At 43.2% G+C, this 14,002-nt stretch overlaps 1 protein-coding gene across 2 annotated transcripts in view; it reads right to left on the bottom strand.

Moving 5' to 3' along the window:
- Positions 1–1,134: 1,134 nt before the first annotated feature.
- The window catches only part of sparc (secreted protein, acidic, cysteine-rich (osteonectin)), a 24,920-nt gene continuing 12,052 nt past the window's right edge, over positions 1,135–14,002 (bottom strand). For both annotated transcript variants that reach the window (XM_050040060.1, XM_050040061.1), the window contains 7 exons: positions 11,365–11,461; positions 8,852–8,973; positions 8,530–8,650; positions 6,097–6,230; positions 4,754–4,902; positions 2,883–3,031; positions 1,135–1,557 (listed from right to left, as the gene is read on the bottom strand). In XM_050040060.1, the coding sequence (XP_049896017.1) occupies positions 1,529–1,557; positions 2,883–3,031; positions 4,754–4,902; positions 6,097–6,230; positions 8,530–8,650; positions 8,852–8,973; positions 11,365–11,461 (801 nt within the window). In that variant the 3' untranslated portion in view covers positions 1,135–1,528. The remainder of the gene's footprint in view (positions 1,558–2,882; positions 3,032–4,753; positions 4,903–6,096; positions 6,231–8,529; positions 8,651–8,851; positions 8,974–11,364; positions 11,462–14,002) is intronic.

Genomic DNA, 14,002 nt, shown 5'->3' with positions numbered 1-14,002 from the left:
CAGATAATTTACATTTGTATGTTTTTATGTAGCAGTTAGATTTAGGCACAACAGTCACTTACTGTAGTTATGATGTGTGTTTGTGGCACAGTCGCAGCTTGAAATGCAGCGATGTCTCTGGAAAAAATGGCCACTCTTCATGGCGCTATGCCGACAGGAAGTGCAGCGACCAGTTGCAAAAACACACCCAAGTTTGGTGCTAAAAACCCGCCGGAAACACAGTGACTCTGACTGTCTTAAACTCAACCAGTGTTGTCTTAGTTTGTTGGTGTTGAACAGTGTCTGCAGCTCCGTGTCACACCATCCACCATCCCCTCCACCTCCTGATGACACAGTCAGCTCAGATACTATGTCACTTTACAAACACTGAGATGAAACGTATGTAACATATCAGTGGTTTAGAGAAACGTACGCTGCAAACATTTCCTCTGAGCACTGGGCTGAAAACATTAATCGTCAACAGAGAAAACAAAAACCTGAGTGAGTTCAGACCAATGGTGTCTGAGAGAACAGCACCAGAGAAGAAGACGTGCTGCAGGAAGAAGAGGCTTCAGTCAGAAGCTTGTAAACTAGAATCACGAGGAAGATGTAAAAGCATCACTGCAGCACAGAGGAGACATTCAGACCAAAAGAGCTTTTTTGTATTTTAGCACCAGAGAATAAATAAACATCACACTACATCCCGTCTGCAGAGGACGACACGTGTTCAGGTCTGACTCGTAAACAGAGCGGCCTCCTCACGACTCGTGGAGCCGAGCTGATTTCATGTCAGATCATCTCTGAGAGAATTCCTGAGCAGAGGAGAAAGATACGAATGCATGCAGAGATTTCAGGATCTTTTCATAGTTTTTATTTATTCATGGAAGAGTTGTGTGGAGCTCTCAGTGTCAGAAACATGTTCATATGAGCAAAACTCTCAGCCTGCGAGATTTTCTCCTCATCAAAGGTCCAGACAATATTTCCTCTTTATTGTTTCAAATATCAGTACACGCGTGTCCTCGTCCGGGACACGCACTCCGTATGGACAGTAAAAATGAACAAGTCTTAAAGCAGTAGTCAAAAGATCAAAAACCAAAATACACACAATGCCAAAATAAAGTCCACCACCACAGAGAAGTGCAACAACTAACTGGATGATTGTAGGAAGCAAGCAGAGGGAGCATTTATTTAGAAACTTTATTTTTTCACTTTACAGTTTGGTCTCCTCACGTCACGTGTCAGATTCATCTCCAATTCAAAGCATGAACTAATCAGAACACATTATATATAGAATATCGTCAACAACATACATTTACATCAGAGGTCTTTAGTTTGTCTTTAACTGGGAGTGATGTTAGTACAGACTGTGTGCACGCTTCTCTTTTCTTTGCTTTTTATTTTAGTGGTATACGTACGAAAGGTCTTTATTAAACAAAATAAAAAAAGAATTTGCAATTAGCACCGTTACTGTGATTTGTTTTAACTTAGGGATCAGCACCTCGTCCCGTTAGTAGTGACTAGGAGTTCGTCATACTGCTGCAGCTGCTGCTCAGATGATGAGGTCTTTGTCCACGTCCTCTGCAAACACACACACACATCACAACATATTAACACCTCTGCAAAGACACACACATCACAACATATTAACACCTCTGCAAACACACACACACACACATCACAACATATTAACACATATTAAATCTTCTAAACAACAGGTTTTGTAATTTGAGTTTTATTAACGATGAGAACAGTATGTCAGTTAAATGTTTAAAGTTTAAAGTATGTGTTTAATTATTTAAGTGTTTTAGAATTTTTGTTTTTCTAGTCAGAAAAAAAAGAGATAATTTGTGCGGCCTCCACTTGTGTTGTCTCGCTCCAGGTCAGCAGACTTAACGAGTGCAATCAGCGTCATGGAGCACACCTGTGCAGGTGCAGACAGAGCAGCAGTCAGTCTGCTGCACACGTCCTCACCACACCTTTGCTTTGAGTCATTTGTTCCCTTCTCCTTTATTTTCCAGCACATTTCCACTCACCCACTCCTCACACTCCTGACTCTACAGATCTTAGTTTGACTGTTAAATCACTTAATTTGTGAGTTTACCTGTGTGTCTGATTCTGTGTGTCCAGTCTGACATACGAGGTGTGACACATGGAACAAAATACTTTCACAGCTGCATTTGAAATACTTCAAATACATTATTTAATTTGCCATTTTATTCTCAAATATATGAGACATTTTGAAACCCAAATTAAAACTGTAGAAACTAAAATCTTGAATGTGCAGCCTCCTCCTCCTCCTCTGTCATTTTATTTCTATAGATCTTTTAAGAATTACAAATGACGTTTCTCACACCAGTATTTTGTCTTATTTTGATGATGAGCAAGTTTTTTTTCATTTTTTTCATTTATAACCAGACACTGTTGATGTGTTTGAGCCAGTCCCTGACAATAGATATTTAAAAAGCTGTGCAGTTTTCCAGCCTGTTCAAATGTTGAATATCTGAGGAATTCTTTGTCTTTTGTATTTCAGCATGTGCAAACTAAAAATAGAAGGTTAGAGTCTGAAGCATTTTCCATGTCTGCAAAACTTATTGCCAAATACTGCAGATTTTTAACAGCAGCCTTTTGGACTGAAAAAAGAGCTCATTGAGACATTTCACTTTTCCTGACAGTTACAGACTGAATAAAAAATCATTTAGTTCAACTAAAATATTCATTTGCTGCAGCTCTCTCTGATTGTTTTGCAGTGAAACTTTACTAAAGCTGCTGAAACCTGACGAAAACACGATGAACTGCTTTAATTTTTAGTTTTAGTGAAACCACACTGACATTTAATAAAAAGAGAGGTTCAGAATCTTTTTGCTGTTTGCTGATCGTGTTCGTGCACATGGGTCGATACTCACGCTCCTTGATGCCGAAGCAGGAGGCCCACTCTTCCAGGGCGATGTATTTGTCGTTGTCAGAGTCGCACTGCTCGAAGAAGCGAGTGGTGCAATGCTCCATGGGAATGAGAGGAGCACGCAGAGGGGAGAGCTCTGTGTGGGTCAGGTACCTGCAGACAGACACACACCAGAACAAGTCAGTGTCAGTGTTCACATTTTACCTTCTGTAAATACATCATGTGACATCACCTGACGTGAAACATACAAACGTACTTAAACTGAAATCCACGATCTTTCTCTGAACCAAACTGCAAACATTTCACAATGTGAAATGTGTTTACATTTTATACATTACATAACACTGTCGTTTAACTGGTAAGGTGCCAGCGCCACATAAAGGCCCAATCCCAATACCCCCTCTTGTCCACTACCCCCTAACCCTTGCCCCTACCCCTTATCCCTTGGCCCTACCTCTTAGCCCTTGGCCCTACACCTTAGCCCTTGTCCACTACCCCTTAGCCCTTGTCCACTACCCCTTAGCCCTTGGCCCTACCCCTTAGCCCATGGCCCTACCTCTTAGCCCTTGGCCCTACCCCTTAGTCCATGGCCCTACCCCTTAGCCCTTGTCCACTACCCCTTAGTCCTTGGCCCTACCTCTTAGCCCTTGGCCCTACCCCTTAGCCCATGTCCACTACCCCTTAGTCCGTTACGTTCATGCACACGTAACTATTTTAAACAGGAAGCTGCGAGCCATCTACATTTCCAACCGGCATCTACAATGGAGTCTCCAGTTGAGTTCATCCTACTGATTGTGTTTGCCGTATTCATCATGCTTTGTTTGATGAACGACAGACGACAGGGGACTTCTGCTAGCTAGCTAGCTAACCAGCTAATATTACGAGGCAGCATAGTTATACTAGCTGGTGTGTTATCGTAATGTGAAAAGTCCGACAAATTTTGCAGAACAGGACAGATGACAGATGCCAGATAGTGCGAGCTAGCTAGCTAGCTAACAAGCAACCTGACGACGGTAACGTTAGCTATGTATGAACATTTTTTCCCCGTCTCTTGCTCGGTGGTAGCCATGGCGATGTCTGCCCCTCGCTGGCAAGTCAGCATCTGAAATCCCTCGCTCCGAAGGGCTAGTTCCATACCCACTACCCCTCGTTATGCCCCCTACCCCTACATGCAAAAAGGAATTGGGACACCACTACCCCTCGCAGGAACGCGCAAATGTAGGGGTAGGGCCAAGGGGGGGTGCTGGGACGGGCCCTAAGTGGTGTTAAGAGGGCGTGGTCATTTCACATATTTTCTGTGAGGTCACATTTGATCATGAGAAAACATTTCTGAGAGTTTAAAGAAAATATAAAGACAAACTGTCGTCTCATGATCACAGGAGAAACTTTTCTGTGATCAAGTAAAATCAAAATGTAAAAAAATCCCCTTCGTCCACGTCCTGTCTGTTTTCACACATCTCTGTCACACTGTTGCTGAACACACCTTCACTTTGGTTCTTTCACTAATAAAACTCATGTTAGTCTCCTGCGTGTTGCTGTGAGTTAAATCATTTACAGGAAATAAGGAGAGAAATTTCTGCCAAGCAAAAGGAAAATGTTGGTAAATCTGTGGCGGCCACATCCCTGTTTTTTTTTCTTTTAATAATAAGTGGTTATGGCGTCAGCTGGTGACTGTTGGATCCATCAGTGCAGCTGCTGTGGTGTGACTTCACAGAAACCAATCAGCTCTCAGTCTGCCACAGGCTCCACCACCGCCTCAGCTACACACAGATTTAACTTCACAGTGCTGACTGGTCAGAGTATAACCTGAGCTCTGTGCTCATGTCTCCTCGTCTATGACAGAACGATAAAGTTATAATAGAGTCATGTTCGTACCCGTCGACGGGGTGCTGGTCGAGCTGGCCGAACTGCCAGTGGACGGGGAAGATGTACATGTTGTAGTTCTTCTCGAAGTCGTGAGCCAGCAGGTCCAGAGAGTGCTCGCCGGCCTGCAGCCTCTTCTCGTTCTCGTAGATCTTCTTCACCTAAAAAACATCAGACACACGATGTTACCAAACAGCACAGACACAGACACAGAGAGCGACGAGGCTGCCTCTCAGTTTACCTTGTTTGTAAGAGAAGTGGAGGATCAAAGCTGTGGTGGATCCAGAACGTGTCTCTGTGGTATTCAGGTGTGTTTCAGTCAGATAAACATTTTCCTCAGTCTGAATGAATGATGTCTTAAACTGTTTGGTTTGTTTTCAGGCATCAAACTGTGCCTTAAACACATAGAAAAAAACAGTCTGTACCTTCAGTGTTGTTGGTGACGTGTGTCTCAGTGTTTGGGACACTCATGTTTTATTTCTCCTCTAAAGGACTTTAGACACAAACTGAACTCTTGTGTGTGTGAAGTGTGTCTGCTCTGTGTAAATATGAGTCTCATGTCTTTATAAGGCAGCATGTGGCAGAGCACATCAAACATGTACCATGTGTGTTTCATGATATTTGTTATAAAGTTTAAGAACATTTGTTAATATGTGGAGCGTAACAGCTGCATATCAGAAACAGAACTGAACACGTTATGACAAGTCCTCCTTGTTTTATGTTCCAGAATATCTTACAGCCTAAAGTGCATTAAACTGAGGTAAGGTAAGGTAAGGTAAGGAAAGGTAAGGTAAGGTAAGGTAAGGTAAGGAAAGATAAGGTAAGGTAAGGTAAGTTAAGGTAAGATAAGGTAAGGTAAGGTAAGGTAAGGTACAGTGAACTTAAGGGAACACTTAGCAGCTCTGTGTCATTACAGTGTGTGTAGTCTGTGTAAATGAACCGTTTTAAACTTCCCTCCATCTTACAAACCGTGCTCAGACCTCCCTGCTCACGGTGTCTCGCTCCAGAAGACACGTGTAGTTGTAAAGCTGCAGAGGTGAACTAGACACGCCCCTACAAACCACGCCCACCGCCATTGTGGCGCAAACACACCTACTCGACTGTTATTTGAACCCTGCGACAGTGTTTGAGTCTCTCATAATATGTTTCCACAAACAGGTTTTAGTGAACTGTTTATGTGTTATAAAAGAGTTCATGAACAGGAAGTGGCACCATACTGTTTCTCATACTACGAAACACTGCGCTGTCTTTGACTTAACTTGGAGAGTACTGACCTTCATCCTGAATCAGTCTCTTCACAGATTGTGCAGCGACACACCCGGACAGATTCGTACACTGTCAATCCTTGGACTCACCCTGAGCTTCTGCTTCTCGGTCAGCAGGTTGTTGTCCTCATCGCGCTCGTACAGAGTCACCAGGACGTTCTTCAGCCAGTCCCTCATACGCAGGGGGAACTCGTTGAGCTCAGAGTCCACGCAGGGCTCGATGACTGCAGACAGTGAGGCACACACACGTCTTTAATTCATGATGATATTTCACACACAGCAAATTCTTAGACACACACACACACATACACACACAGAGTTGTTAAACTTCTGATGATTAATGACGAGTGAAGCAGGATTAAACACATTATTCAGTTGGATGTGGAATCAAAACCTGCGGTCGAGTTTAAAAGACATTTAATGACACGACCCCACTGATGATATCTGCAGCACCCTCAGGTTTGTGGAATAAATAAAGTTACAATAAATAAAACCTAAAAAATAATGTTTTTGAAAACTGAAAAGATCAAACTGACACTTGTGGATTTGTAACAATGTTCAGTCACAAATCAACTTTAGATTCTGTTTTAATTGGTCTTAAAAAAGGACAGTTCACACAGTAAAAGAGACGAAATCTTTAACTTGGTAAAGTCATAAAAAACAAAGTCAGATTTTCAGCCGCTGCAACAAATAACAGCAGAAAGTAATTAGCTCTAAATGATTTCCCAAATTAACGACCTGCTTTCCGTTTTATTCAGTTTTATTGTGGTGTAGAGAACACCAGCCTGATCTCCATCTGGACCCTTCAGCCCCGACTCTCCTCTCACTGAGTGTGTGTCAGTGTGTGTATGTGTGTGTGTGTGTGTGTGTGTGTGTGTGTGTGTAACGTTGAGATTAAACAGTGGAAGAAATGCAGCCTGCGTGTTCAGACAGATTCTGTGTGTGCAGAGCTGCAGCCTGCAGGTCAGACATGACGCTCTGATCCTCCCATCAGTCACTGCAGCTACACACACACACACACACACACACACACACACACAGCTTCTTATAACACACACATGGGGAGGAACTAACGATACTTCTGATCCTGCCTTCAGTCACTGAAGAAACTCAAAGACTCAGCATTATATTTGCATCGCTCAGATGTAATAAACACGTGTGGTGACTTGTAGCAGTCGTTCGTCTCTTTTTATTCCTTCAGGTGGATTTGTTGTTTCATTTCTGTGATGGTTCATTTTTTTGTTCATTTAAAGCTGTTTCATTTTTGAATCGTCCACCGTGGTCCCACAGAAATATGACTCAGATGGACTTGAAGATTGTGTTGAGGCTCCAAAACCACTTCTTCCACCAAAACCAGTGTCTGCACGCAGGTTATTTAAACACCTGTAAACCTGCTTAAAATAGGTGATAATATTCTTAATATTAATGATGGTGCATCACTGCATGGAGCCAGTTACAGGACTCAGATTATTGCGTCCAACCAGGTGTTTTGTTTCCATCACTGCCGAGAGACGGAGCCGATAAATGTCTGTGACTGGTGCAGAGTCATTTGATCCCTAACCCTGTTTGAAACCTTTCCCTGATATTAAAGAGTCAGACGTCAGCAGGCGTTCGAGTGTTTTTGTGCCATGGAACAAAGACTTTGGTTGAGTTTAAAACACATTAAACTAGGCTTGTTAAGGACATCACGTAATTTAACTACATGAAGTCAATAGAAGTCAATGTGTTTAGTTTCACACAGGACATGAACAGCGGTCTCCTGGGGAACAGTTCTGTGTGTGTTTGACCCATTTGTCACAGCAGCCCCATGTGTACCGTGACGTTCTTGCCCTTTACACTAACAATGGAGCAGCAACATGAACCACTGTTTATCGTGTGATGTCACTGAACCACAGATTTGTGTTTCAACAGTAACAAACGGCCCTGATTGATTTTGATTGTTTCCATGGAGACAGCCTGTAATTTTAACACACAGTGTGTTTCACATGTTGGTGTGAGACCGTGCTGAAACTCAGACTCCCGTCATCATCATCATCATCATCCTCCCTCAGACCACAACTAGTTTTATATCTGTTAAACTGCAAACTGCTTTAAATAAGAAGAAAACACCATCTAAATAACGAGAAGCAGATTTTCTGCCTCATTAACGTCTGGCCTCAGTGAGACAGGCGGGTGTGTTCAGGGTGGAGGCAGCTCCGTCCTCTCCACAGAGTCATTCACTGCTAACAGTCTCAATCATCCCTGAAGTACAGTTTAGTCTTTATGCAGCTGTTCATCACTCAGCAGATCTTACTGAGCTCTCACTCTCACTGCTTCGTCTCCATCCTCCAACCTGATCACCTAAAGTTCAGGAGCTCTGATGACTCTGATGAGACTGAATCAGAGCCTCACAGAGACGGACCCAAAGCCTCCTCAGTTCATACGCTAAGATTCAGATCCTGTCTGACAGATCTGAGTGCTGAGTCAGAGGACTCAGAGACCTGTCTGTTAACATGCAGCTGCTCTCCGTGTCAGGGCGCTCACATTTGCAGGATCCGATGTAGTCCAGGTGCAGCTTGTGGCCCTTCTTGGTTCCCTCCAGGGCGCACTTGGTGGCGAAGAAGTGGCAGGAAGAGTCGTAGGTCTTGTTGTCGGTGCCGCAGACCTGAGAAGGAAAGACAGATGGATGAGTTCACTCAGCTCTGAGCTGCTGTCTGATCACAGCTCATAAATACATGCATCCAATAAACTCAACTAACTTTTAGATTCCACGTGAACTGACAGACAAACAGGACTGACCCTCACACATGGCTGTTTAAAGGGACAGTTCACTGTGTAATGTTGTGCTGCCTGTTGTTAAACTCACGTGCTCGAACTCGGCCTCAGCAGGGAGGCAGGTGGAGGGGTCCTGGCACACACACATGGGGGTGTTGCTCTCATCCACCTCACACACTTTGCCCTTCTTGCAGTGGTGGTTCAGGCAGGGGTCTGTGGACAGAGGACAGGTACAGAAGACAGATGAGTTAACAGACGCCATGACTCCGTCCAGACACACATGCTGTCTCCAGTCTTCTGCTGCGGCGTTTTCACCAACAACAAATCATTTAATGTGACAGGGTTAAAGCTGCACTGTGGAGCTTTTGTCTCCCCCCTCTGGCAGAGAGAGTAACTACATAAACAGTGTACATAAACTGCATCCCGAGATTTGTGGCGGTGGGAGCTGATCAGTTGCACAGACAGAAAATGTGCCACCTCAGTTTGTTTTGGAGCTGCTTCTAGATCCATGAAATATCTCAGACACGAGGGACTTGTACTGCAGAGATGGAGATGGAGTCTTACAGCAGCTAATGGAGCGGACGTAACGTTAAGATTTGCCCAGAGGACGTGAACGTCTTCAGCAAAGAGACAACTGGATGTCCGACACCATTCAAGAGAGAGGAACTTTGTCTGAAGCCAGGGAGCTGCAGACGTAAGACAGAATCACTGATGTAGTGTGAAGTGTGTCTGAGCAGCAGCTGTGAGCTCATACAAAGTCATGCATGAACATTTATACTGCGCAGCACACGTATGTGACAAATATGTTCCTGCACGCAGAGCGAAACGCTCGGCTCATTACTGTATTAAAGTCCTGCACTGTAGTTTAACTACTGAACAAACATAAAGCTGTCATCACACACTTTGTTTGGTTGAAAACAAATTAACAGTCGTTAAACACAAGTCATGGAAAACTGAGATATTAAAGAGTTTCTAGCAGCAGCAGTAAATCCTTCAACAGGATCTGAACACTTTGTACCGTTGGACTGATTTCCTGCTGCGGGTGCTGCCCGTGCTCCGCAGGCTGCGCCTCAGTTACTACTTAAAGCTGGAACATGTAATTACAGTACAGAATGAGACACTCTGTTATTATGGGATGTTTGATTTGTCAGTCTGAGGCTTCACTAAACGCTGCAGCCTAGAAAGCGTAGCTGGAGGACAGAGGAGCTAAATCAGACGCTGTCACGCTGAGTTTATCAGAGTGTGTGAAATAACACACACACACACACACACACACACACACACACACACACACACACACACATACACACACGTTTGAAGGATCAATGGAAGTTTGATTTTTATACTTTCAGTCCAGGTCAGACGAGTCAGTGTGACGTGTTTAAACCTGTGTGAACATCTGTACAGTGGTGTGACGCACAGGAATCAGGCATTTCTGATAATTATTTCTTTTTATTTAACTTTACTTTTACTTTATTATAAATTATAAATAAAAGGATGTTTTTACCTTTGTACTAAATTTCTAGACAACTTTTGTTACTGGCTTTAAAAAATTAAACAAACAAACAAATATGAACTTTTCACAGTTTAATAATGTAATGTAATGTAATAATAATGTAATATTATATAAATAGTAGATTTATTTTATTCATGCTTACTTGTCATTTATACATTTATATTATAAAACTATTGATTATGGCCGCTTCAAATATTTCTTTTAAAATCATGCTTCAATGCCTCTAATGTAATAATGTGTAGAGATATTAATATTAACACAGATGAAAAAAGACTGAAGGATCAATAAATAAAAAATATATAAATAAAAATAATAAAAACAGAAATAGAAAATATAAATATTGATAAAGAATAATTTTGGATCAAATAAATAAATTCATAAAAAACAAATAGTCAACAGGAATGAAAAAAATTAAATACGTAATAAATAAAACAATAAATAAGGGAGACAATAAAGTAACTAAACTAAACTAAAACTAAATGAATAAACAAATAACACATTAAAAGTTTCAAAGTAAACCAGACGGTGTTAATGAGGTCCCAACCTCTGCATTTATTCATTTATTCCTATATTTATGTCAGCATTTATTTAGTCTGTTGCATTTATTCATTTAATGACATAAATATATTTATGTGATTTTTTTAATCTGCCATAAAAACTCACAACACTTGCACAGAACACCAATGAAAAACTTGAAGCATTAAACATTAAAACACAAAGTGAGGGACAGGGTGAGGGACGAGGTGAGGGACAGGGTGAGGGACGAGGTGAGGGACAGGGTGAGGGATGAGGTGAGGGACGAGGTGAGGGATGGGGTGAGGGACAGGGTGAGGGACGGGGTGAGGGACAGGGTGAGGGACAGGGTGAGGGACGGGGTGAGGGACGGGGTGAGGGACAGGGTGAGGGACGGGGTGAGGGACAGGGTGAGGGACGAGGTGAGGGACGGGGTGAGGGACAGGGGTGGTCATGGATGATTTCGGGTCGATCTCGTGGGACTTGATGTAAATGAACCCAAAATTATTCAAAGTGTCAGAAGCAATGTGTGTGTGTGTGTGTGTGTGTGTGTGTGTGTGTGTGTGTGAACCTACTCTCAGTAACAACTTCCTCCTCCTCCTCAGCGATATCGATGGCCTCGTCAAACTCTCCGATCTCAATCTGCACGGGGTTGGCTCCCACCTCGGCCTCCTGAGGAACAGCAGAGGTCAGAGGTCAGACTGTTGGTGAGTCACGTGCAGATCAGCGTGTGTGTGACTCGCGTCCACCTCCTCCCTGATCTGATTAAGTTTCCGTGTGGCGGTCCTCAGGTCTATTTCTGCACGACGTCCACTTACACCAAACCGCCTAAATGCCCCTGGTTTCCTCCGAAAAAGGTTTAGACGTCACCACTAAAGAAGGTTCCTCCCTGAAGGCCAAACAGAGTCTGGGAGCAGCCAGACCATAATATCCAACAATAACAAGCAGCTGGGTCCTCATGTGGTGAAGCCATGAAGAACGTAATGGCTTCCTGACCGGCTGGCGGCTAAAATTAACAGCTGTGGGATCTCTGGTCCCGCTGGACCTCTGGAGCAGGAAACGATAAAACGTTCACATGCAGCTCGCTGCGAAGGTTTGAGACGCGCAGATTCTGGAGGGTTAGTTTGTTTACACACTTTATGGACGACAGAGACGTTTCTGTTTGTTTCTCCCAGAAAGGTAAAATCATGGGCTGGAAGGATTTCATCTGTTTGTTGGACGGATTTATAAAAAGGGAACAAAGGGATTTATTTGGGAGGAAGTTGGTGAACGGATTGATTATATTTTGGTAAATATCCAGACGAAGGATTTCCAGCATTAACAGATTAAGTCTTGGTGGAACAAAGTGACATCAGGGCTCCAGGTCAGCTGCAAAACAACATCTGGACCCTCTGACACATCGTGCATCTCAACTTTTACACAGAGGACACAGTTTTTAATCTGGAGGACGTCAAAATGAGTCCCAAGAAAAAAGAATCAGAGAGGACACCAGATGATTCAAAACATGAGAAACATGTACATATACATATATATATATATACATATATATGTATATGTATATTATTATATTTTCATATTCTTCTGCATTAGGTTTATATTTCTATTGAAAAACATGACAAACCTTCACCTCTTCAGACCTCTAAAATATTTTCAAATGAAACAATCTGAAAGGAAAGAAAGTCTTTTCTAATGAGGGATCAGAAGTCGACAACCCGTCAAACATGGTGGCGTCATGTCTGTTGGAGTGATGGGTAAGTAAGTAATCTATAAAGGTTTTAGTTTGCAGAATCAAAACCAGCTGATTTATCAAACGAACTTGCAGGAATTTTTGTTTTTCTGTTTGTTGGAGACCCAAAAACGCTCCCACTGGTCGTCTGTGCGAGCAGCTTATTACCTCCCATATTTACATTTACTGCAGGGCGGTGACGTCTGGATGTAGTAATTACAATGGGAGCAAAAGCAGGAAGTCAGGAGGCGTAAAGAGCGGCATGTTCTGTGTGGGGAGGAGGTCAGGGTGCATGGGTCAAACAAACACAGGACTTTAACGAGACTGCTGTTTGTGTCCTCGTGTGAAACCACAAGTCAGCGCTGAGTTAAATTACAGAACTCAGTGAAAGTCGGTGGTCGTTGGACCCATCCAGTCGTTGTCTAGTTTAGGAAACGTGTCAGAGGGTCAGAACAAACAGCCTATGTGTGGATTTGTTCAGTTTGATTTCCACGTCCTTCGTTTAGTTTCCAGTGACTCTGTAACGGATCCATTGTCTCACGGTCTGAAGAAATGAGTGATTCAGCTGAGGGCGTTTCGCCACCATCGTCATGTTAAGAAATAGCACTGAACTTGTCTGGCTGCAGAGATGAAACCCCAAAGCTCCGTCGCAGATCTGATCATCTCTGCGAGCAGCTGCACGGCTCAGAAACACATCACGGACGCCAAACCAAACTCAGAGGGGAGTAAAAGTATTCAGGCCGAGTTTCACAAAACAATCTGTGGAACAACAGCGTTAACCAAACAGAGCTGTGCTACTTTTAATGGATGTTAATTACAAGTTGGGTTTTATTTGTGTAGGTTTTTATAAACTGCTGAGATCGTGACGTCCAAAGGACCTGAAACACGAGTCAGTCCACAGTGTTTCTTTCCAAAGCTGACTACAAGCTTCTGCTGCACAGGGAAATAAACACGAGGTGTTTTACTGACGTTGTGACTTTGACACACTGAACGTATCTGACCAGCAGAAACACTTCTTGTGAAAACTGAGGTTAGTTTTGAAAAGACACGATGCAGGAGGACACCTAGAGACACCTAGAGACACCTACAGACACCTAGAGACACCTACAGACACCTACAGACACCTATACACACCTAGAGACACACCTAGAGACACCTAGAGACACCTAGAGACACCTATACACACCTAGAGACACACCTAGAGACACCTAGAGACACCTAGAGACACCTATACACACCTAGAGACATACCTAGAGACACCTAGAGACACCTACAGACACCTATACACACCTAGAGACACACCTAGAGACACCTAGAGACACCTAGAGACACCTATACACACCTAGAGACACACCTAGAGACACCTAGAGACACCTAGAGACACCTATAGAGACACCTAGAGACACCTAGAGACACCTGTACACACCTAGAGACACACCTAGAGACACCTAGAGACACCTAGAGACACCTATACACACCTAGAGACA

The sequence above is a fragment of the Epinephelus moara genome, unplaced genomic scaffold (assembly GCF_006386435.1).
Source record: "Epinephelus moara isolate mb unplaced genomic scaffold, YSFRI_EMoa_1.0 scaffold759, whole genome shotgun sequence".
NCBI classification, from domain to species: domain Eukaryota; kingdom Metazoa; phylum Chordata; class Actinopteri; order Perciformes; family Serranidae; genus Epinephelus; species Epinephelus moara.
This window is presented reverse-complemented; position numbering and strand designations above follow the sequence as displayed.